Source organism: Haplochromis burtoni, unplaced genomic scaffold (genome assembly GCF_018398535.1).
Source record: "Haplochromis burtoni strain Fernald_Lab_line unplaced genomic scaffold, NCSU_Asbu1 Contig_106, whole genome shotgun sequence".
NCBI classification, from domain to species: Eukaryota; Metazoa; Chordata; class Actinopteri; order Cichliformes; family Cichlidae; genus Haplochromis; species Haplochromis burtoni.
Window position 1 is genome coordinate 469,731 of NW_024582467.1, and position 26,004 is coordinate 495,734.

The 26,004-nt window shown below is 40.8% G+C and overlaps 1 protein-coding gene across 1 annotated transcript in view; it reads right to left on the reverse strand.

Annotated features, from left to right (window-relative positions):
- The window catches only part of LOC102311620 (protein kinase C epsilon type), an 88,745-nt gene that overhangs the window by 41,249 nt on the left and 21,492 nt on the right, over positions 1–26,004 (reverse strand). The window contains exons 2-10 of the mRNA XM_005935433.3: positions 12,721–12,784; positions 3,477–3,645; positions 1,761–1,795; positions 1,582–1,670; positions 1,338–1,467; positions 1,059–1,201; positions 651–747; positions 294–562; positions 19–192 (exon numbers count right to left, since the gene is read on the reverse strand). Coding sequence (XP_005935495.1) covers positions 19–192; positions 294–562; positions 651–747; positions 1,059–1,201; positions 1,338–1,467; positions 1,582–1,670; positions 1,761–1,795; positions 3,477–3,645; positions 12,721–12,784 — 1,170 coding nt within the window. The remainder of the gene's footprint in view (positions 1–18; positions 193–293; positions 563–650; positions 748–1,058; positions 1,202–1,337; positions 1,468–1,581; positions 1,671–1,760; positions 1,796–3,476; positions 3,646–12,720; positions 12,785–26,004) is intronic.

Genomic DNA, 26,004 nt, shown 5'->3' on the forward strand with positions numbered 1-26,004 from the left:
GGGGGGGGGGGACCCTACTTTAGTCTGGAAGCAGCAGAAGAGCTGTGTCAGATAGGGGTGTCTCCTGGCCAATGCTAAGATCCGTTTCTCAGTCATGGTGCAGTCCACGTCGTCATCCTGCAGGATCACGTCTTTCTTCAGCACCTTGACGGCATAAACCTCGTCTGTGCCCTTCATCTCCGCCAGCATCACCTGGTCACATGACACAAACTCGTTTGTGTTTTCTGGTCCATCCTTTTCACTGCACATCTTACTGAATTTCACAAACAGAGCTGCAGAGGAAGTGAGCCCACCTTTCCAAAGCTTCCTTTCCCCAGAACTTTGATAAACACAAAGTCATGCAGGTTCATCCTCTTGGCCTCTGGAGCGCTGTGACCTTTGACCTCGCCATTTGCCTGACTTTCTTCGCTTTCCTCTCCGACGCTGTTCCCATCACCTCCAGTGTGCGTGTCACACGTTACCGTGTCCACAGACGAGGAGGAAGACAGTGGGTGTGTTTTGTGCTCCTCTCCGCGGTGGTCAAATGACAGAGCCTTCCGGATGTTCTCCAGCTCCTTCACGTCTGCAAGAAACCAAGAAAAATAAGAGCTGTGCTGTGTGTCTCCATTCTGTTTGCTCTTCAGAGTTTAATAGTCAGAAAATGTGCCTACCCTGATCACACGGGGAGGTGGGGGCAGACTTTGAGCGATCGTCTTCTATCTGAGGGATCCCTGATAACGGCTGCTGAGGATCCTGAGCCTGAGTAAGCTGTTCACAGAAAACATGTCCCCATCAACATTTTCATCAAGAACTTATGATTCACGGTCGGTATGTTAACACCACATGCAGGCGACAGCGAAAACGCTCATCTCAAGGCTTCATAACAGGACTTCACACAGAAGCTGTTGACACCATAGTGCGTAGATCCATCTTTTAAGTACATGGTTTTTGAAGGACACATCCCCAGTGGGTACGCCCCTCAATTAGTTTCCACTGTTTATTCAGAAACACCTTCTTTAAATACCATTAAATATAAAATTTAGAATAACTCTTGAGAACACTCTGGCATATTTCCAAACCTTTTTCCGTCTCTGGGCGCTGTTAGAGATCTTGTCTGGAGTGACTCCGAGGTCAGACAGGACTTTAGCGATCCCTCTGGCATCAACGCCACAGTTTGGAGCTACGTTGCTCTCACAGCGTCTGTGTACGTTCACCTTACAAACTGGGAAACAAAGCAAGAAGAGTAAGAACAGTTTCAGAACAGATTCTAGAAAGAGTTTATCCAAACGATAATGTACAGACATCTTTAATTTGCTTACAGTTGTATTAACTAAAGAATGTCATGTGCTCACTTGTACCTTTACACTGGAGTCCCTGTCGCATCAGACCCCACAGCAGAGACCCACAGTGGTCACAGAAGGTGAGAACTTTAAAGTTGTGGATGCTGAACTTGTGCGGGACATTAACGCTGAATCTCTGAGAACCCACCTGTAGGATGCACCAAAGGACAGTAAGACAAACCTGCAAGGATCTAATGTTAGAGTGGTCCCTGAACTTTCTAAGAATCCGTGCGTAGGTTGTCAAAGTGTTTCACATCCGTACCTCCCCGACCATGTCATCCTGCTTCTTCATGCCGGCACATTTGGTAATGATCAGCTCATGGCAGCGCTTGTGGACAACACAGGTGCACACTGCAGCAGGTACACACATACAACGCACGCATTAACAGGTTTTACGTGTGATTAAAGTGCAGCCACTTGTAAAGGTAAATATTGTCTTACCTTGACACTGATAGCCCTGCTTTCCTAAAACCCCCCTACAATCAGACAGAGATAAGACAAATGTTTTAAAAAAGTGTTGTGGACTGCTGTCTTCATATTTTTTACATAATTTAGAAACTTTGATTCCCTTTTTCAAAGTTTATGTCACAATTTTAGAAGATTATTTAAGCTGTATTTAATAGAAAATAGAATATCTGATTGTTGCAGTACTTTGATTTTGAAGGTCAAGCTTTATTGCAAGCCCCACAAAGGTTATGAGTGAACATCAAGGTCTGAATGATTATAAACTAGTCCATTAATTTGTTACATCAGCTTCTACCAGGGCCTAGAAAAACAGCTTATCTTTCACCTGTATTAACTTCTCTTTACTTTGAATTTATAATCAGTCTTTCACAGATAAAGTCCTGAATGATGAGGACTTATTGTATTTGCTCAATGCAAATACTTTTTTTTGATTTGTCTACTCTGTTCCAAAGTTTGGGTTTTGTCCTGTTTGTTGCCACTTATCTTTTTCCTGCTTAACTAACTACAGCAGGCGCTTAAACCTGAGGCTGGTTCGACTGGAAGTGTCTCCCATTTAAAAGGGAGTTCTTTCTCAGTTACGTCATTAACCAGTTGTTGTGGTTGTTTTTCTAAAACCGTGTGTCCTTACTTCCAATTTAAAGCAAATGTGTTTCACTTAATAAAAGAGAAAGAAGCGCAGCTGTAAGCCAGTTTGTGGAAAAAGCCTTTTTGTGTTTAACATCATGCAAATTCTGCAGCATCTTCTCTTTCTCCTTTGGCTTTTTGTTGCACACATAAGGGAAGGTAGAGGTTGAAAGTTTTCCTCCTTCTAAAATTCTACCAGGAGGATGATGGGAGTCTAGTATTATTCTTCGGCAATATTCAGTGGATTCTTCAGCCTCTGCAAAATGATGCAGTCTATGCTGGTTTCCGACACACTTATACACGGCCAAGAAACGAAAAGTGGCGCTGTTCTCAAACCCACTGAAAGGGCGTATTTTTCAGAGATTATTTCAGGATATAACAGTGAGCTTACACAAAAATTAAACAGACTCCTTGCAGTTTTTTTGCTGATTCACCACATCACAGACCCTGACCACTCGGAGACCGAAACACAGCTCCCTTGTGATTCTGATTACACATCAAACGTTCTTTCAGAGCGCAGCTGAAAGCGAGCGGAGCACCGAGGCCACATGGTTTCCATGTGAGTGAAGCTAACAGCCGTTTGTTGGGATGGAAACAAACACAGCTGGCTTTGTTTGTTACTCCCCACTTCACAGCATTCACTGTGCTTACGTGTAAACAAGAGAGCAGGTTATTACTGGGAGAAAATTGGGTTAAGGAAGTGAAGCAGTGAACACACATCAGTGAAAGGCAGCTATTGTAAAACTGATGTTTATATACAGCTGGTCAGTTAAGAAACTTTTTCTTTATTAACCTATCAACACTTCATACGTTCACTCTGAACCACCCTTGGCATTTTCAGTGAGAGACTCTGGATTCATTAATCTTTGATAGAAGGACTCGCAAATCACACAAGTGAGCCTTGCTTTCATCTCTCTGCACTGCTGCCACATTCCCGTCCTGTCTTCAATGCAGACACACTCTCATCTGCATTTTTCTTTCTTTATTTACAGGTTTCTTTCTGCCGACCTGTAACGACTGTGTGCATATTAATCACTCTATAGACATGAGCGTGCATGTGCTTCTAACCAGATAAAGTCCCTGCAGTGCGAGCAGTACGTGGGCTGTCTCAGGTAGGTGGCCATGAACTTGTGTCCGTTGACTTGGTGGACTCTCCGACGGACGGCACCTTGACGCTTCCTGGGACGCATCCGCTGTCGAAACACACGCTCCTCATTTTCGGTAGAGCCTGCCGCTGCTGTACGAAAACACAACAAAAATACAAGAAGGATGTTATGTTGTGTTACAGTTATGGTTTTATTTCCAGTCTCTTCAGTAAGCCAAACTAATGTGAATAAGCTCCATTCATTCCGCTTTTTGATAGTCAGTGCTTTATAATCTTGGTTACTCATGCTGGCATCTCCTATAAATGAGCAACACCTGCACGATTGATGATAAATAAAAACTGCATTTCCAACAAGTAGCCAGTAGATGGCAACGACACTACAGGGCTGGCAGTGTGTCCGTTTGGTGACAATCAACGCATTAGTCCTTTTTCCTTAAACCAAGTCCCAGTGTTTGTGACCTCTGCTTTTCTTCTGGTTTAATTACTCAGGGGTTTCCCAATGGCAGTGCAGAGGTTTCAGTTACTGCCTGATCTTGTTAATTACACACACATTTCATAGGATGAGTAAGTGAGAGCGGAAGACAGAGAGGTAAAGGAGAGGTCAGTTAAAGTCAAGTAAAGAGGAGTAAGGGAAAAGAGCAAAGACTTAGGTTGAAACTTTGTAGAAATAGAGGTGGTGAGAAATAAAAAAAAAATAGAAATGAGGTTATTTGTATTTATTAAACAAGCCAAATTGTTCAATTTCATGTGTTAATACACCCAGATCTATCAGATTGTGCCATTTGGATAGAAGAACTCCATGTGGACTTTTTCCCCCCCGACTACAAGCATTATCACTCACAACTAAACTCCGAGTACTGTGTGTTACATTCCACCTGACAGTGTGTATATTTTGGAGACGACTCAAACTCTCCGCTCACTGAGAATGTTTAAAAAAAAGAACAATTGAATAATTCAGTCCTGTGATATAACTGATTTGCATTTTTGATATGACCGACGCTGCACGAACATCTGTCTTCTGACTCTGTCGGCCACATGTGCCGTCGAGTATGTATTTCCAGTTTCCTCAACAGCCGTGGCTTGAGAACTCCAAACATCCTCTCTCTTTGATCTTACATTATTCAGCATTCAACAACGCTCATCGTGTAGGAAAGTAAAGCAAAGAGCAAAGCTCATCTGGGACCCTGACAGAGCAGCTGCTGCCAGTGACAGCCCAGGCTCAGCTGATATCCTTCAACACACCCAACTGGACAATCTCAAATAGGGAAAGCTACTTAAGCTACTGCAGCATGCCCATCTGCAAGCTGCTCTGCATCCCAACCCCACCACATCTCCCTCTTTCCATTTAATGCTCTGACTACATCAGCGTCATATCTGCTGTCACTGATGCTTGTTCTGTTCTGCGCTTTGTTCTCAACTTTTTTTTCCACTGGCAACACCTGCAGCACTTTATCTCCCTCCCTCTGGAGGAATATGAGTTCCCAATGCTCCCGCAAATACATGAACTTGAATGCATGAAAACTTGGTTTGCTATCTAAAAAAAGACACGTCTACATCAACTTACATGGAACCTGCTGAATGCTATTACGCTTAATGATTCTTGTTCATGTATATCGCATGTTTGCTCATGTATTTGGAGGTTTGAGAGATTGGCAGTGAAGCATTTTGCCTCTCTCTCCAAATACTAGAGCCAAACATGCGACAGATCGTTACACTTATTTCTATTTCTTCAAATTAGGGGAGTTCCTGGACTAATCTGATAGTTCTTTAGGTGACAGAGAAAACATTAAGAATATTCGAGTGGTCTAAAAGACAGAAGACACTTAAAACTGAGCAGATTGTAAATGCACAGTTTCCTGCGTAACCATATGTAACCATTCTGACCAGTATAATGCTGGTTAGTGCGGTCATAATCGGTTTACTTTCCACCTGTGCTCGATTATGACTTCCATTCAGATAGAGTGGGAGAGAAGGTAGTAGGAAGTGGGATGATGACATCTTCAAACGGGTAACTGTTGTTGTAGATTAATACTATAAGAATAATACGTTTAACCGACCAGTATTTCTGGATATGACTGGACATGCGCATGCCTGTTTTAACACAGTGTTAGCTTATAATGTGCGATTAATCACCATTTAAACTACTAAAATCACAGTTAAGGTCAAATACAACAGTTGTCATGTCTTTTAGAGCTTTTTTCTTGGAGGTCAGAGGGTCGAAAAGTCTGGACAAGTGAAATACATCAATTTCAAAGTCATGATGTTACAAAAAAAAGGAGACAATTAGTATCCACAAACATGAAGAGATGGATTTTTTTGGGTGAGTATTTCACATTTTGCTGCTATGCGGTGGTAGCTGACGGAAGACACTAAAAGAACAGAGAAAGTGAGAAAGAAAGCTACTGAAATAAAGACATAGACAACAATGCTTTAGCTGGGGGAGAATTGCAAATCACAATCTGAAGTAAGTACAGAACAATTTAAGACCTGTGGTTAAACTCACGTGCAGTATTTCCTATTCAAATTTGGCTGGTTTGTGTAACTTAGCTTGAGTTCTGCTGTGTTTTCTCAGAGTGAACCCCAGTGATTGTGGTGATGTACTAACTGAACTTTCCTCTGGTATCACCACCTTGTCAAACTTTACATCTCCAGCAGCACTACTCTCTAAGCCTCAAAGACTTAGTCTACATTCCTTCCTGCCTGTCATGTTCTGCTTGTCATCAGTCTTACTCCTTCAGCCCCTTTGCCATCAGCATCGCCTAGCAACTGATGACTGCTGCCTGGCAACAGTGTTAGACTTGGTGTCTTACACTAGGGAAGGAGTCAGGGTTGGAGGTTGGCAGCAGTAGAAAGGTTGCTCCTCTGTCATGTCCTTATGGCCCGAAAAGTTAGACTTAAGTAGGCCAATGCTTGCATCGTACTCCGAGCTCTTTTCCCTTTTTTGGCTTTCAAAGTCAGGAACATATTGACAGATAGTCTCTGATATTTGTTGAGATGCAGCACACTAGTATCAAATGTTACCTTGAAGATTAAATGCCTGAAGAATTTTGTGAATAAATCTGAACATCATCTCCCTGCCATGAATGAATTAAATCTCTGAATCCTGAAGGATATCTGGATGCAGATTCATTTGTAACATTGTCTGAAGAACACTGGCCTGGTGTTCTTCAGCTCAGTGTTGATGTTCAACACTTTTATGCTCGGCAGCGCCAAGCTTGCTTGCATTTTCATGCAAATGCATCCACAGTGTTTCAAGTAATTTGGCAAATGAATAGTCAGACAAACCAAGTAATCACATTACATCCTGGGTGAGTGAAGGAGGTAAACATAACTGCAAAGCTAAGTTATGTTTATCTAAAATGTAGATATTTATTGTTGCAAGGATTTTAGTCCAGAGGGCCCGGTGGCGCCAGTGTCCGGCAGCCTCGCCTCTGTCAGTGCACCCCAGGGTGGCTGTGGCTACAATGTAGCTGCCATCACCAGTGTGTGAATGTGTGTGTGAATGGGTGGATGACTGGATATGTAGCGCTTTGGGGTCCTTAGGGACTAGTAAAGTGCTATACAAATACAGGCCATTTACCATACTGGCGCGATATACTGGAAATGTTTTGGCTCCACATCCATGATGTGAAGCTCAGACTCCTCAGGCCAGGCAATCTAATCTTCCTTTTTTGGTTTTGGTGAGCATGTGCAAATTGCAGCCTCACTTTCCTGTTCCTAGCTGACAGGATTGGTACCCGGTGTGGTCTTCTGCTGCTGTTGTTGCCCATCTGTTTCAAGGTTTGATGAGTTGTACCTTCAGAGGTGCATGCTCACCTGCATACCTTGACTGTAATGAGTGGTTATTTGAGTTACTATTAGCTTCCATCAACTCAAAGAAGTCTGCCAGTTCTCGTCTGGCGTCTGCCATCAGAAAGGTATTTTCACTCAGAAAACAGCTGCTCACTGGGCATTTTCCTCTATTTTTGGACTATTTTCTATAAACCCTACTGAAAGTTGTGCAGGAAAATCAGAGTAAATTAGCTTTCTCTGAAATACTGAGACCAGCCCATCTGGCACCAATGATTATGCCATGTTCAAAGTCACTATATCACCTTTCTTTTTTTTATTGTGTGCTTTTTTTGTGTGTGGCTTTATTTTGAGCCCCTACTCTATTAACCTATTTCTATTCTGATGCTCAGTTTGAACTTTGAACAGCAGGCTGTTTGACCATATTCCCATGCATAAATGTGCTGGTTTCTGCCATATAAGCAGCTGAACAGGTATACCGAACAAAGTATTTGGTTGGTTAGTTTATGTTGCATGTATTTGGTTAATACGATTTTTTATCAATAAATTATCAATAAAGAACTCACTAAATTGTTGTGTGTCCTGGAGGAGGCCATAGTCAGTGCTTACTTGTAATTTTATTTTATTTTTTTGCTGTTGTTATTGTTTCTTGTTCTGTTTCATATTAATGTTAATATTTAGTCAACACAAAAGTGAGGTGACCCACTACTATCAGTATACGGTATCCCGTGTGCCAACAGACAAGTCTGTGTTGAGCATGTGCATCTTAAGCATCGTTTTTTCATCACTTTCACAGAAGGATAGTTTAACAGATGATAACAAAAAGGGTCAGACAAAACACACACATTACACTTCATTTTAGCAGCAGAGTATGACCCTGGAGACAACAAGGCTTTGTGAGAGAGAGCGTGTGTGTGTGTGTGTGTGTGTGTGTGTGTGTGTGTGTGTGTAGGTGTAGCTGCTTCCACAACCCCGTGCTTGTATTAAAGCTAATAGGCTGATTGCTGCTCTCAGGCCTGACAGTTCACCCATGTCTTCTTTGCTATGCAAACACATTTTAGTAATGACTGCAATTGCAGTAGATCACAAACACACAGGCACATAAACTTACTGTATGCCACTGCAAAGAAACAACAAGGAGCAGAGTCCCAGCAGGCAATATAGCTTTAGAGTCCATTTACGAAACACAGAGGGAAAAGGAAAATTAATATTTCCTGCAGAAAAACCTAATGAGACCTCTTTGTCACTCTCTACTGATCTCCCTCTCAATCACTTTCAATGATGTAACTGGTCCATTAGCAAACACTCCACTTTACTAATCAATTTATCACCCCACAACCACTCCCCTTCTCCTCTCGCGACCTCTGGATAACTCCCTTTCTGCCTTCTCTCTCACAGTCTCTCCAACATACCGTAAAAATGCAATTAGGTGCAGATTAGATGTACCAATGTTAACTTTTCACCTCTGGTTCAACATTCTGTTAATAGGAGGCCCAATTGAAAAGCTCCACAAGTATGAAGAGAAATTTCAAAATAAAATTTTCTACATTGAAAATGATTTGCAATATCACTGTATTTTGCTAATTTGCGTGCGCATATCACTCAGTAGTTACATCTCCACAACAATAGAATAGAATAGAATAGCTCTTTATCATCACTGTTGCAAGAACAATGAAAGGCAGTTTGGCATCTCTCCATGTGTGTGAAATACACGGTTAGTGTCCAGGGTGCGAGGGGTCTTTGATGATGATATTGACTTTCTGCTGAAGTCTGCCAGTTTAAATGGGATTAGTGAGGTGCCAATTGCCCACTCTGCTGCCCTCACCACCCGCTGCACTTTTCTCTTGTTGTCCACAGTACAGCAGTTGAACCTGAGTGTGCAGCAGTAAGTCAGAAGGGTCTCGATGGTGGAACGGTAGAAGTTCACTAGCAGTCTCTGGGGTAACTGGGCATGACGCAGTTTCCTGAGTAAGTACAGCGTTTGTTGTGCTTTCCCTACCTGGTGGGAAATGTTTGTGGACCAGGTAAGGTCGGCCGAGATGTGGACTTCGAGGAACTTAATTCCTTTCTACCCTTTCTACAGCCCTCCCCATCAATGTAGAGGGTAGAGTGCTCAGATCGCCTTGTTCTCCTGAAGTCGGTTACCATCTCCTTGGTCTTGGCTGTGTTCAGATGCAGGTTGTTGTTTTCACACCATTGCTTCAGATGCTGAACCTCCTCTCTGTAGTTGAAACATTGTTGTTCTCGATCAGTCCTAGGATGGTGGTGTCATAATTTGCTGATGGGTTAGTGTTTAAAGTCCGAGACTGAAGAAGTCACTTGAATGAGTGACGAAACGTTTCTCCTACAAAACGCTACGTCCAGATGAACAGAATCAACTTTTGGAGATTTACTTTCCTGGATGATTGAGAATGCATCAAGATATTCAGGTATTGCTACAAATCACCCAAACTGGCAGAACTGGCATTTCGAAACAAATTAATGCACAAAACTGTAAAGGATGTCACCATGGCTACATCCATCCGGTGGTATAATAATTTCAGATTTTCATTGCATGATAGCAAATATAATTCACAAAAACAATAATATTGCAAAATTGATTGAAAATCTAAAAAAATGGATGCGATCGGTCAAAATCATCCTCAGCTTCATGTTATTTACTTAGCTGAAGCAAACATCAGATATGCAATGCTCAGTTTTTATACTGCAGTAACTCAGTCAGGCCGTGCAAAAACTGAAGTCACACCTGTAAATCAAAGCTCAGTGTAGAGCCACACAGTTGCAGTGCTATGGTTAGCTTACACTACTCAAAATGGAGAAGAAAAACCACTGCAAGAGAAGACAATAAATCAATAATTAAACTAAGTATTAATTCATCAACAGCTTGCCCGTCTCCAATGCTTCACTCAACACTGTAACAACAGCCTAACTATACTTTTGTATATGACTAAGGAAGCAGGTTTGCTGCGGGAAGTACCTCGCTCCACAAGTGAGAAGTTGCTGCAGCAACAGAAAAGTGAACCGGTTAGTGGTTGTCAGCTTACTTTAGTCAGGCATAGTGTGGTTGCAGAGTAATGGTTACTGAAAGGGAAGAGAACCACGATAAATTGGAAAGTGATTCTGCTGCCCTAACTGGGCTGGGCTGATTATTTTGTCATGTGCGAATATTTGACATATCAGTTCTTCATTTGTATATATCTTGAACCTTATGTCCATCTTTTACATGCAGTCTATGGGGCCTCAGCATTTAGTCAAAGCATCAACGATTATAGTCTTGTTGCAAGTGTAAGTACTAGTTCTGTATATCACATCAGCATCTGCACTCCTTCTCAACTACACTGTTACATCTCTGTTTTGCAGTGAAACATACAGCAACACGTAGGAGTACAAGATTACAGCTCGAGGCTCTCTCGAAGCACTGTGTCTCATATCTTAAATGATGAGGTGATCTCTGAGTTTACAGTCAAACTCTGATTGCATCATTTAACTTATATCGAAGAAGAGCGCTGGCTGCACAATATCATTGTCATAGAAACACATAGGGAATCTGACACATCTATTTCCTAATGTAATGCTGCAAATTCCGTGCAGTGAAAGGGTGACTCACTCCTGACTTCACGTTCTCACTGAGTAACAAAAACAAAAAAGAGAAGTAACTTAGAACTAAACACACATATCTGTTGGTTCATCTAACACCAACATTGTTTTTACATTCTCTTTGTTCCTCTATTCCTAATTCCAAATAATTGTCATTTTTAAAGTGTATGCTGCATTATAGAGCAAAAACCTACGTTCTCTTAATACAAATGGAGCACTATGCTTACATTATTGCTTTCACTTTCCTTTCACTTAATACCCACTAAAAGCTCAAAAACTGCACATTAAGATGATTGGAGAAAGGATGTGAAACTATAATGACGATCAGTATGAGTGCAGTCATTTAACAAAGGCTGTGCAGACTGTTCTGGGTTTTTTATATTAGATATTTTTTTCCTTAATCTCATGGACTTTTATAAATCAAGAGGTTCAAACTTTTTTGTTTAACGACCATTTTAAAAAATGAAATAAAAAATAGCAGCGTTTTGCTGATGTTTTTACAATTTTGCCATCATTCTGTGTTTCTGGGAGACTTTACACATCACTATTTTACCTATTTTACCTCTATCAGAAAAACTATATGGACTGTAATTTCTTTTTTTATGACAGTTTAAATTTTAGGAAGGCTTTGAGTTGTGCATACTTAGGGCATCTCTTTAAGTGACAAAGCCAAAGCTGTCTTCTACACTTTACATGCACTCATTCCCTTCTTCTGACTGTGCCTTTGCTAGCACTTAAAATAATATTGTTAGGTTGTTTTTAACTATATTCACTGCATGTACAATTTGAGTATTTTATTTTAAAACTACATAACATGTGTTTGTCTCTATGCAATACAACCAGAAAGTCCAAAGGATGTACCTTAACAACACAACAAGGAGGGCCAAAGTGGTATACTTGAGCTCCTGCAGTTAGAAACTTTAACTTTTTAACTGTTTCTAACTGCATGATAAGAGACCGTGGCTCAAGAGTTGGGAGTTCGCGTTGTAATCGGAAGGTTGCCGGTTCGAGCCCCGGCTCGGACAGTCTCGGTCGTTGTGTCCTTGGGCAAGACACTTCACCTGCCACCTACTGGTGTTGGCCAGAAGCGCTTCTGTCAGTCTGCCCCAGGGCAGCTGTGGCTACAACTGTAGCTTGCCTCCACCAGTGTGTGAATGTGTGGATGACAGGGTGTGTAAAGTGCTTTGGGTTCCCTAGGCAGGACTATTAAAAGCGCTATACAAATACAGGCCATTTACCATTTAATGGTGTAGTCTATGCTTTTATTTTAGCTCTGGCATACCTTTGAATTGTACTTACATATTTAACTTCACAAATATATCACTACTAGCGTTGTTATTACAAAATGCAAAATAACAAATTATTGAACTGTCATTGCATATTTATGTATCCTATTACCCTGTCCCATCTTAAAGATAGTGTTATTAATATCCTATTTATCTTCAATATTTGTTATATGAGCTTATTTGAATTTTTTGATATAATTTATTAAAGTTTATAAAACATGCTGCAAATATGTAGAAGGACTTTGCACATATGCAAGGTGTTTTAATACATCTGAATGTGGCAACACTGGTTTTCTGCAATACAAGGAGGAGAAGGTGTGAATGTAGCATCAGCTGTGAGAGTCAGAGTGACTTGACAAACACAGGCTTTTGCCTCGTAATACAACATCTTCATCATCACTTTACACTGAAAGCTCCTGCGATAGTTACACAGCAGCTCTTAACAAGAGATAAGTGAGACCGAGAGCAGTCGCTCTGTGTTACATACATGACAGACCCCGCTGAGCTTCATAAAACAGTTTCACTGAGTTCTTACCTTCACTGGAAGATCCTGATAGGTCAATAACAACATACACCTTCCCCTCTGGTTCCAGGTCAATCTGCAGAGAGAAAGGTAATGAGGAATAAAATAAGAAAAAGACAAAAAGAAGGCAAATAGAAAAAAAAATTAGACAAACTCGTACTAAACAATGCCAAATTAGCAGCTCATGCTGCAGTGTACTCATAAGAGTCAACTTAATTCCTTTTATACTAAATGAAACTGAATTATTTCCTGAAAATAAGAAAATGATTCTTTAATAAATAATAATTAATTAACAATGCTTCTCTACTTCTTTACATGTTAGGACCATTCACTCATCCTACACAGTTTTCCAGGGGTCCATAAAGGACAACATGCATAAAAAACTCACAATCCCCCAGAATAAAAACATTTAGAGATAAGATAAGATAGATAGAGATACAAAGCATTGCAGTTATGAAAAGCATTAAACAAAAGACATGCAAATATGTAAAACATGCCATTTTTCTCAAAGTATCATTGCACGTTTAAGGAAATTGGTGTTTGCAAGGATGTTACGAGGCAGCTAAGGCAGCTAGTTAGCAGAGTCAATAAGAGTAGCTTATGTACTGTTTTGGTTGTTTATTGTATTGTATTTATGCTTTGTTTTTTTTTAATGATAGTATTAAATGGGGGTTTTTATATACTCCTCATAGAACAATGAGTCATTGCAAACCTGATGCAAAAATAATATCTATCAAAATATGAAGCTGCTAGACTCGCAGAGAGAAAACAACTGCGATAGATATTTCTGATTATACCGCCCAGCGCTATCTATGTTGGTTAGATATCCTGAGTAAGCGGAAAATCGCACTGAATGAGGCCCGTAGCTTCATGTGCTCAGATAACTCTTAAGTGGTGTGACTCAGCAATTTATAACAATCAGGCGCTATCAGCTTTAAAATGCATGAACTTCATGTAAGACCATTTAAATATATATGATATAATTCCAATGAAAAATTATTTAAATGAAGAAGTGAGAAGATGGGGGACACAGGTTAGTCTGGTAGGGATTTAAGCCCTGATTAGGGTGCGTCTTTGACCAAACGGTACATCTTACAAGACCATCCTCCAGATACTGCCTGCAAGTGAAGCCAGAAGCAGAAGGTTGCCCAGGCTGCAGCGGACTTGCGTGCCTCAGGAGACCAACATGGAAACCACAGGGCGAGTGAGCTAAAACCAGCTGCAAAGTTGTTACTCTGACAAGCGAACAGGGCAAGAGATGCAAAGTGAGATGTAGACAAAGGAAAGCATTAAAAATCCTTGCACAGCTTCACCTGAAGGCACCTTGTGAGTGTTGCATCCTCTAAACACATCTTGTTGGCTGAGGACTCTCTTTTAGGCTGGAACTGAGCTAAACATCAAGTGAATTCTAACTTTCGGCAGGGTCAAAAGTGCAATCAAGTAAAAGAAAGAGGTGCACTGACTCACAACACAAGGGGAAAAAAACACGAGTTTCCTAGAATTACTAGTTTTATTCCAATACCGCTGGAAACCAAAACTGCAAATTAAATTAAAATACAATTTTCCAGCCACCTAGCCCTACCAACAACTTCCCAGATTTGATACCATCTGAATTTGAAAACGCATAAAAAATCTAGACTTTTAGACAAGGGGCACGTGGTCTGATGGAAAACTGCTTCTTATTCTGCTATCACTATGCACCATCACTGCAAGCTAATTAGCAGAGATCAGTGGAGCAAGAACAGGGGGAGCATTACCCTGCTCTGCCTTCCCTTCTTCAAAGTTTCAGTCACCTTGTCTCAGTTACAGTTAGAGTGGCAGGTATGTAAATGTGAGGTCTGTTTTGTCAAATGTTTTTGCATGCTATGTTGCTCTCTTGCATGCACAATTATGCAATGAAAAAACACAAACCCTACCAAAAGAAGTTTTAAATAGGGGATCATTCAAAGGACAGCCCTATGATGTGATTGTTTCACATGTGGTTTTCACAGTATTTTCCGTTATGTGCTTATGGTATTGGAAAAGAAAAAAAGCAACGCAACCAAAAATTTTTCACCAACCTGTGAGAAACCGTACAACTGTGGCATCCTGTTGGGCCAAAATATCACAGTGCCACTTGCAAGACACACTGGCAATGTGGCAAGAAAGTTCAAGGAAAAAACTGCTGTGGCGTGCAGTTGAGATTGACACATATCCTGTCAGACACCCACACGTCAAATATATACCTCACAAACACTCACAGCCACACTCTCACACGCATAAGACCCATATGCAAATATCGAGGAGTCTGAATGGTTTTAGGGAGAAGTTGAGGGAAGTGGAGATTATTGAGTGCCTGCACGTGTGTGTGCATACAGTATAAATCAAAGCATGTATGTCTGCGCCTTAGCACACTTGAGCAATATGATGAAAGTGGGTACTGGCTGAAGGGTTCACTGAGTTTCTACCAGCAGATTGTACCACCCACGGTGGTGATAATCCCAATGTGAACACACACATTCACACATTCACACGCACACCGTGAACAGCAGTAAGCGAAGACTCGTGCAGTGAAGGCGAACAGGCGTGGGTTCAGTAATGTATACAGTAAGAGATGGAAAGCAGAGAGAGGGAGACGGATGAGGGGGAGGACAGAGAAAGTTTGTTGGCTCGTTCCAGTACGACAGTGAAGGAGAAGGAGGAGGGGGAAGAGGGTAGCACTCTTCCTGATCTTTTTTTTTTTTTTTGCAGTTGTAGTTGTTAAAACACATTTTATATCCAGTACTTGTTCCTGGAATGGCACTTCTTTTTCTTTCCCCGCTTAATGGATCTTCATCATTAGGCAGGACAGTACACTGTGAACATTTTGAGGTTTAACAAGATAATTATTCGCATCCATCTCCATTTTCTAGAAGAACAAATGGAAGGAAGGAAGTCATTGTGGCAGATGGACAGATGAGAGAGGCAAAAAATTACCATGAAACTGACAGAGGAGGGACAGTTGCATTCTGGTGACAAGACTGAACGATCTATAAACAACAAAATTACTCAGATTTGGGCTGTTTTTGTTGCCTCTGTCAACCAAGCAAAGAAAGTGTGTTGTCTTTGTGACAGATATGGAAAGAACATGTAGGTGTACTGACAAGTGTATTGGGGATGTGTTGTTTTTCTAAACCCATACACACTAAAATTATCCAGGGTAAAAATGTTTTATAGAGAGGGATTGACATTAAGTGTAGTTATAAGTCAGGCAGATTGTTTGGAAGCAGTAAAGCAGGCCAATGATAGCTGTTTTTGATGAATAAAATGGGCTGTTTCCCATAACTGCTACAGCACCAGAAGTCTTTTTGCAACCAGAAGTATACCAATCTGGCTGTTCATCCACCCATCCACCTTTGCTTATTCAAGCCTGGGTCATGGAGGTAACAGTTCCTTTAGTAACCTTCCTTTTCCCAGCAAACAAGGTGTTCTCAACCCACCTGAGAGATCAATGCAAAAAGCAGAAACCAGATCCTGAGAAAGTGCAAACCTTACATCACTTGGTTACTCTGTTAAAATGGCGTTCATTCCCCTTTTCATACATTTTTTGAACAGAACTGGTGACAAAAGGCAGCCTTGGTGGAAACCAACGCAACTGGGAATGGCCTGTAGCAATATACCCCTACTATATACCCCACCACAAGATACCCCATACTCTCAAAACACCCCAACACACCCACATACATGCTCAAGGGGATAAACAGTTTATCCAGCATTCTGGATAGGACAATAACCAGATTGCTCCTCCTGAGTCCGAGGTTTAACTAATGGATAGACTCTCTTCTACAGGACTCCGGTACAGATCTTCCTAGGGAGGCTGTGGATTGTGATCCCCCTTTAACACTCTCTGTTCCACCTTCTTAAAAAGGCAAACCATCCAATGGTCTGCCAATCCAGAGGAATCGTGCCAGATCTCTGTGCAAGGATGGGTCAACCAAGACAACCCCACAACATCAAGAGGGTTAAGGAACTCAGGCCGAATCTCATTGACCCCAGGGCCCCTTCTACTTGGGTGGAAGAGAGTTGTTTAACTATCTCAGTGACATCACCCCTAGTGATGGATAAGTTACCCCCCACATTTTTAGAGTGCTTCCTCCATGGAAGCAGTTGAGGAGATCATCAAAGTATTCCTTCCAACACCCAACTATATCCACAGTGGAAGTCAGCACCGCTCCATCCCCGCTGCAAATAGTGTGACCAGATGATTTTCTCCTCCCTAATCATCTGATGGCTTGCCAGAATTTCTTTGAGGGCAGCCAAAAGTCCTGCTCCAGGGCCTTAACAAACTCCTCCCACACCCAAGTTTTTTTTATGAAGGTCCATGCTGGTTATTTGGGATGTGCCTGACGAGGCCCAGCAGGCAAAGGCCAGGTAACCAGGCACTCTCTCTAAACCCTTTAAAGACCAATCACCTGCAAAGTTAAAATGACCAATTACTGTTTGGCATGTTTGCAGACATTTTCCAGCCCATTCTCACTCCCGAGGCGTAATATATTGACGATTTGTCAAGTCCCGAGGCATTCCCGGGGAACGCGAAAGGTGACCTTCCGCATTCTTATGCTATGCACCGGGTTAGGGATGAAATCCAGTAGAATAACTCTCCCGTGCTAATACACATTCCAGCCATGTATTCCCTAACCCTAACCCTAACCATAACCTTATCCCTAACTTTAACCAGCACTTTAATGACGTTAGATAGTGTTTTCCAAAGCAATTTAAGTAAAAAAAACATTACATGCGTAGAATGGTTCTCATTTTTCCTAATTTTTCCGATCTCGTAACATAGGGACGTGTTGTCACCTGGCGCAAAATGTTACGCTTTGGGAGTGAAAACGTGTTGCATATTCCATGCAAACTACAGGCAACTGTAGCAATCTGCTAACGACTAATCGCATCACTTGCCAACAATTTTTCCCTAGCAATCTGAGATTGTCCATAATTTTTGCCTGGAAAAGGAAGGTGTGGGTAATTTTAGTTCTACATTTACAATAAAAGAATATGTGAAGCCCCAAACTTAAAATCAGAGACCTACACAACAAACATTCAAAAGTATAAACACTGGTGTATGTAGAGCCTTAGAATGGAAACAACATCAGGAAAGAAAAAAGCGCTGTGTCCATCAGGACCTCAAAGATCACAGCATACATGCACACAGTGCCTTTGAGGTCACAGCTCTCCATTCATCTACTGCTACTGAGCGTGCTCAAACTCAGGTGCCGATGTCACTAAATATAGATGCTGAAGAGGAAGGAAAAGGCCCTTCAGTGTGCATGTGTGTATGTCCGCTGGTTTTGTTATTATGAATTCACTCCCATACACATGGCACACACTCTAGATTTACTTGTCATCGCTGTTTAACTGACAGCCCACAATTTTATGAGTTCGACTGGTAAAAGGAACATTTTAAGATTAATCAGGGAATAACTTCATCATATGACTTCACATAAAACAAATCCATTTTTCAGTTTTCATAAAAATCAAACATGTTAATGTGAGATGTATGTTAATCCAATCTAGATTTGATTGGTTATAAACAAACAGAACAATACTGTATATCTGCTACTTGATTTCATTGGCAGATCAAACGTCACATGGTTTTCATCAGTTAGTACTTCACTATGCATATTGTGTTGTATATCAAACAAGGAGTCAAATTTAATATATATTTTTTCTTTCGAAAAGCCTTAAACTGTACACTTATTTATAGTGGAAAAAACACACATACAGACACACACAGACAAACAAATGCGCACATAGGAAAATTAAATTGCAGCCTTTAACTCAATTGAGCAGGTTTTCCTCCATCCTGCCTCATCTGCCCTAATGCATCAAAAGCATGTGTGTGTGTGTGTGTGTGTGTGTGTGTGTGTGTGTGTGTGTGTGTGTTTGTGGTTTATGTTAATAACTGTAAAGTGCTGAGATGATCAGTCATTCTGTTCAATCTTTTAACACCATGAATGTTCATCACAATTATCCTTTTTCTGTGTTTGCTCTCACACACGATGTGCTCATGAACAGGACCCCAACATACATGAACTCGTCCACTGAGCTAAGGCCTCAGACTTGGAGGTGCTAATTCTCAACTCTGCCACTTCACACTCGGCTGCAAACCGCCCCAGTATGAGCTCGAGGCTGTCACTCGATGAAGCCAACAGGACTTAATAATCTACTACTAGCATAGGTGAGATCCTATACCTGCAAATTCTTTCCATAAAAATCATTAACAATCTGGAACAAAGGGAAGCCTTAGTGGAGTCCAACAGCCAGCTAGTCTACAACTACCATGACCAAAACATATGTAGGGACTTTTTGTTACTTCACTGCTACTGTATAAAATGAATTAGAGATGCAATTAAGGACTTTTTGAACAGCTTAATTTTTGTTTATTACCCTTTTTGCAATTTACTAAGCAGGAGTATATTTTGATAATAAATTGAGCAAAATGTATCTTATCCACAAAGCCCAAGATTGGTTATTTTATGCAGCTGTTGACTAAATTTGGGTCTTTTCTTTTTCTTTTTTCCCCAGGTAGAAACTTCAAACAATAGCCCTGGGTGTAAGGGGCAAAAGTGTGACTCAGCTGTATATTGCTGTGCAGCTTCTACTGTGTATGAGCATGTGTGAGAAAGTGTGAACTCCTAGTGATCCAGACTGGCCCAAAAATAAAGGTCCTTCAACAAGTCATGACTCCTTTCCACACCTGCCAGCTCTCTAAACACACAGAGACACACACACACAAACACACAGCCCCACAGGCTGTCAAGGTTGAAGTGAAATCACATGACTTTGGTGAACTCTTGGCTCTAAGCCGCTCCAGACACGCTGTACGCTGACACGCTGACGTTCTCTCCTCCAACATGAAAACAACAATGGTAATGTAATAATATATGTCACTCTGATTTTAGGGTCTACATTTATGCAATTAACATGAATGAAATACTATAATCCAGGGAGAAAACTGACAATAAAATCATCGTGTTGTACAATCATGCTGTATTTTAGTAAGTCAGGAGTGACTGGGGAGTGCCCAAGACTAAGACCAAGTATCCAAGTCTTTCAATGCCAAACTATCTGTGCAGCCAACTTGTTTACCAAACTAGAAACACCGAGCGAAACATCATGCACTCCCATGGTAAAATGCCCTCTTTAACAGGAGGAAAAAACATTTACAGATTGCTACAGAAAATCTTTTCAGTTCATTTGAACTCAGCTGAGTAAAACCGTATTAGGCCTTTCTTATTAATCGGGCAAATATGGTCACTTCTGGTGTAAAAAGCAACATGTGATCAAAGCATAAAAATGGAATTCCTCAAACCAATCTCTAATATCGTGGTAGCTATGTACAGCTTTTATGGAGTGTATAAAAAAAGACACTAAATGTGGCCACATTTCAGTGTGGACAAAACTATTATAAAACATATTCAGTGATCAGGATGTGGTCTCAAAAAAGAAGAGAATCACAACTGCGAGAGAAAAACTCTGAGTGATAATGAGTGAGAGACAAAGCGAGAGCGAGAACAGGGAGCACATTGTGTTTTATCTATTCTCCGTGACAGAGAGCACACGGCCCCTGTGGACTGACACACTGCAGAACCTTCAGACACACACACACAAACACAGACACACTGCTAAACTTGTAAGAGCGCCTGTTGAACACACGCCTAACATAAACCCATGCAAGCTTGGTATAAGCTTGCTCTTCTGCTCTAAGAGCTCCAAAGGACTGTCTCAGATTTCAGTTTCATCCCGTTTCAGCTTGTTGGCCTGATGTGCCCCTTTCTCAAGGAAGTGATGGTCATGCTTCAGTTCACCTCAGTGTAGCCACTTTGTCACTAGGTTAATTTATTTAATTTTTCATGTCTTTTTTTTTATTATGGCATTAATTCATTTTCGTGACCGAAAAAAAGGGACATTGTAACATTGGATATAATAATGCAAAAAGGGTTATGAAACTACCAGAATCATAAAAGCTGGTGAAAACAAATTTGGTCATAAAAACAGAAAAGACAATAAATAAATATAAATATAAATAAATATAAACAAATAAAACAGTTTTTTTTAAGTAATGAAAAAATTTCAACAATGAAGTGATGCATGCGTATCACTGTTGTGCATGGGATGGCTGGATGTAGACAAGCTGAGATTGCAAACATTGCCACATTTACAAGAAACATGCAGAAAACGAAATCCTTATCCAACAAATATCTGAAAATCTCTAATATGTTACAAAATTTACAAAACCTATAACCTTTCAAAAGGGTTTCATAACTTCATTCTCACTCAACCAGCAAATTAGGTCACATTGCAAAGATGCCCAGTGGTCTAATGGATAAGCTATCAGCTACTGAAGCTGGGTTCAAGTCCCATCTGGGTCATATATATAGAGTCATATATAGACAATCCCTATGGTTGCAAACACATCTCTGGGCCTATAGAAGTTGATAAGAAAGCATCCTTCTGGTCTGAACTCTTTCATTATAAGTATAAACTCATCACTTCAGTTATTCATTTGTTTTAATATTTTATTTATTTAAAGTGAGAGAAAGAAGCATTATCTGAGACACGCTCACTGGCTACCAACACATAAATCATGAATTGGTAGCCAGCGAGTACGGCGACAGTCAGGTCCATCATTCACTCATCACATCTGATTTCTCAGACTTGACAAACCAGTTGGTGGTGTATTCAGCACAGACTTTTTGCACCATACGCTGAGCAGTGTGCATGATGTATAAATGCAATGAAAAAAAAAGTGTTTCTGTTTAGATCTGAAGGTCTATAGAGACTCTGTAACCCAGAGTAAAGGACGAAATGAAAATAATGTCTTTTGCTGTTGCAGTCAATTAATGACAAACAAATGGAGGCATTAAACCCAAGAATTAAGATGAGCGCACATATGTTCTGGCTCCAGAGAGTGACTTTAAACAGCTGGATTGTTTCTACTAATGCACTGGATTTACTTCAAACAAGCCAGAAATACGACAAACATACAAATATACACACTTAAACACACAGGCCCTCTGTCGGTTCCCATTCATAACTGTCCTTGTCTTTAGCCACGTTTGTCTTTGCCTAATTTGTCCCTGTTGAATAAGTGATGCCGCAGCATTGTGAACTAAGCAGCTATGGTGACACACACAGACAGACACAGTTTCTCTGCCTCATATAAACTATTTCCACCAGAGTTATGCATTTAAAAGTGTTTACTTTATTAGTTGTCAGAGATTTATTTTTCAAATAAGACTTTTGTACTTCAGTTACTTAATAAGTAACTCAATAAGAGAAGATAAGAGAGTGTCGCTTTTTCCCAAAGTAACACTATGTTCACCAGAACATTAAATTCAGTGTCAGATTGTGGGTATTTTACATGATTTAATCTACTGCTGCAAACTGACACTAACAATACAGAGGATTCTCACACACAGCTACAGTCGTCTGATAATGTTTGATCCATTGCATATTGATCAGCCAGAAGCACCACAGAGGGGGACCTTGACCTTTCCTCGTTTTCCAAGCTGCATATCCTTAAATCCTTCACTCACTCCCCTCACACAAAGATTAGAGGAGAGGAGACAAGGCAACTTCCCTGGGCGCCTGCTTAGTGGCTGCCCACTGCTTCACTGAGCGAATGGGTCAAATGCAGAGAAAAAACAAGTAATTTCCCCACAGGGATCAATAAAGTATACATTATTATTATTATCTCCCTAAATGGGACTTCTAACCTCACTGTGACATTAGGCACAAATGCACCATACGATTTTTGCTGTAAATGGTAAACGGCCTGTATTTATATAGCACTTTTAATAGTCCCTAAGGACCCCAAAGCGCTTTACATATCCAGTCATCCACGCATTCACACACACTGGTGATGGCAGCTACATTGTAGCCACAGCCACCCTGGGGCGCACTGACAGAGGCGAGGCTGCCGGACACTGGCGCCACCGGGCCCTCTGACCACCACCAGTAGGCTACGGGTGAAGTGTCTTGCCCAAGGACACAACGACCAAGACTGTCCGACCAGGGGCTCGAACCGGCAACCTTCCGATTACAAGGCGAACTCCTAACTCTTGAGCCACGATCGCCCCGCAATTAATGCTCATGATATGTTTTGCGGAATACTTTTAATTAATTTACAATATGGTAAAATATGACAAGATAACTATTATATAGCTACGAGTTCTCCTCTGGTTGTGGTTTGCATATTCCACAACTGTGTCATCCCTCTTTAACATGATGAAGACAAAAACAGCACCTCTGCCCCTCCACCAAGCCTCCTTTCCTCTGTCCTCTCCACTCCAGATGTATTTTAGGAGTTAAGACCTCTTTCAATATGGCGTGCTGACACTGATTTCCAAGTCAGAGGCAGGGGTACAAAGCACAGAGGACACAGTTAGGAACAAATTAGAGAAATGAGAAAACCCTTTTTCTCCTACTTCATGCAAAACTACAAGCCTGCTTCAGTGTTTCGGGAATTTAGAAGCTGTTCGGGAAAAGAAAGGAGACCAACCAAAACAAAGACATTGATGCAGCTCATCAGGTTTGTAAGATGAACGCAACGGGGGAAAGATAAGACAGAGATGTTGTAGTTCGAGGAGTTTTAAGAGCTGTAGTTAAGCTCACAAGGGATTTCTCCCCAAAACTGTAAAAACCTTCACTATGGGAAGCTTTTAAGAGGAGAGTTGCCCCATTTATTGTCATTAATGATCCAGCATTAGCTGTATGTAACAAGAAACCGGAATAACTGCAGAATAACTAAATTATCCTGGTTAGTCCAATCAATATTTGTGGACATGGGTGTACTTGTCTCAGTAATGCAGAACAGCCAATTAGTCGATCCACATACTCACTGGCAAAGAGAGAGTCGGAGCAAGCGCCATACTTTAGAACATCCTCTCACATCCTCACAACAACCTGCCACCGTCTGAAGTACGTTTCCTTCCCCAATACAAAAACTTTGCCTAATTGCACCATAAATGAGCTTTTCTATTCTTATCGATCACTAAAGCATTTTACTTGATAAGTTACGCTTACACAGGCATGGGTACAGGGCTCGGTCTAAATGATGCGTGGTGACTTTATTTAGTGACCTACTTCTATTTCCTAAATAAAACACAACCACATGATGTGCAGGACTGTGTCACAGCTTATGATGACCCATTGTCAAGGCGTTTCCTTGCTGAAAATAGGTCTTTGGTATAAATGAATAAATGAACCTGGACTTTAAAATATTCTAATCAGTGTGCTGGTGACCTTCATTTGGAGTAAGTCCAAAAGTGTCGAGTCTTGACTGAAAATAAGGGGAAAATAGTGATGGGGAATGGCAAAGCTTGAGCCATGGATGACATGGTCAGCATAACCTGTGCTCAAACCTTTATCTTGACGTTAAATGTTCTTTTTGACCTCATTTCATTTTTTTAAACCACAAAGAAAAATGTAAACATATGCAAAATAGCAGATGAACGAATGAGATGGCATTGAGGCAAAATTATAAATGTACACACTGTGATAACCATAGGTCAAAAATGTCTATCATCTAAAAATATAGCACATTTGGCACACTGGATAAATATATAGCAAAGCATATCTGCAGTTTTTGTATTGAATTCTCCTTTTCCATGCTAACTAAATTACTCACATGTTGCTCAAATTTACAACAAAATCTTGAATAATCATGCCTCATAGTGCTGTATCACCCCAACAGAGCACTTTGCTGTCAGACTGCTGGCTTGCATGTGGCTCCTTGAGTATTTAAAAGTAAAACGGGAGGCAGAGCCTCCAGCTTTCAGGCCTCTCATCTGCAGAGCCAGGTCCCACTTTGGATTCATAACACAGAGACACTCTCTACTTTTAAGATTAGGGTTAAAACTTTCCTTTTCATAAAGCATATAGGTGTAATGTTTATTTAAGTCATCTATACTTATACATCAATACTTGTTATTAATCTCTGGCTTTCCTTCACTTTGTGTCCTTTGTCCTGTCTAACTCCCCTCACCTACCGCTGTTTACGGCAGATGCCGCAGCCCCTCCCTAAACCTAGTTCTGCTGGAGATTTCTTCCTGATAAAACTGAACTTAATTAAATAGAATTTTCACCTCAGCCACCACATTGTGCACATTACATGCTGTGGACTGATTTATAGCGTAAATTACTTGATTGTGCAAATATAGTCTGTAAGGCATACTTCCTCTGATTAGTTAACTGAGGTCCTTTAGTTTGTCACTTTTATCTGGCTTTAAACAAACACTGTACCAACCAGGTAAATTTAGTGAGCATACACACACACACACACAAAAACACACACACCTCCACAAATATATCAGCAACTGCTGGACTGACAGTGCAGAATTTTAATATACTGCATGTTAGTTTGTATGTTTCACAGCCATAAACTAGTCTTTGCAGCATAAGACTTTAAAGCATTAAGTTAGAAAAATGGCACACTGAACCTCAACTTCAACAACCAAATCACTCTCAGTGTGCCTATGCAGATCCCTTAGAGGCCCTCTCTGACAATATCTGTATGTACCATTTGAACGCAAGTGCATCTGTGCAAAAAGCAGCAGTTGTGGTTTCTCACAGATGGAGATAGAAATCATTGCCTGGAATAACGGAAGAGAGAAAAACAGAGATTGAGGAGAAACATGTGCATTAACCTCCAACTGACTCGAGGCAGGGTGGATGACGCTCTAAGGGAGCAGGAAGAGAAGTGGGGAAAGAGACAGACAATACTGGAAGGAGATTCAGAGACAACTATACTCACAGTCACCACTGACTGCCACACAGCGCCTCAGTGTCCAAACCAAATGTTAACAAATGTATCTGAAGACATTTACTTAACAGAGATAATAAATGCCGGTGCAGACATCAAAGGAAAATAAAATACTGTACATAAAATCTAATACTCATAACTAGAGCTGGGCAGCATCTCCAAACATTTGTATCACGATATCTTCTGAATTTTTGAGTTTGCATTGACTTCTTCTTTTCTTTGGAGTTTATAAAAACTCTTGTGTCCTCATAAAACAACAAAGAAGACATAAAAACAATAAAACACAGCTAAAACAATACACGCTCCACTCTCAGGCTCTGTCAACAACAATTAAATATTTGGCACAGGGCTTCAGAGCCAGTCTTTTTATGACTTGTTATGATTTTGACTTAGCAGTAATGTCTGCTGCCACTGTTTTTAAAGCAAGTCAACATCTGGCTCATTACCTTTAGTATTTCCAACACACAGCTGTTACATGTAGACTTGAAACAAACTCCATTTGGGATAAT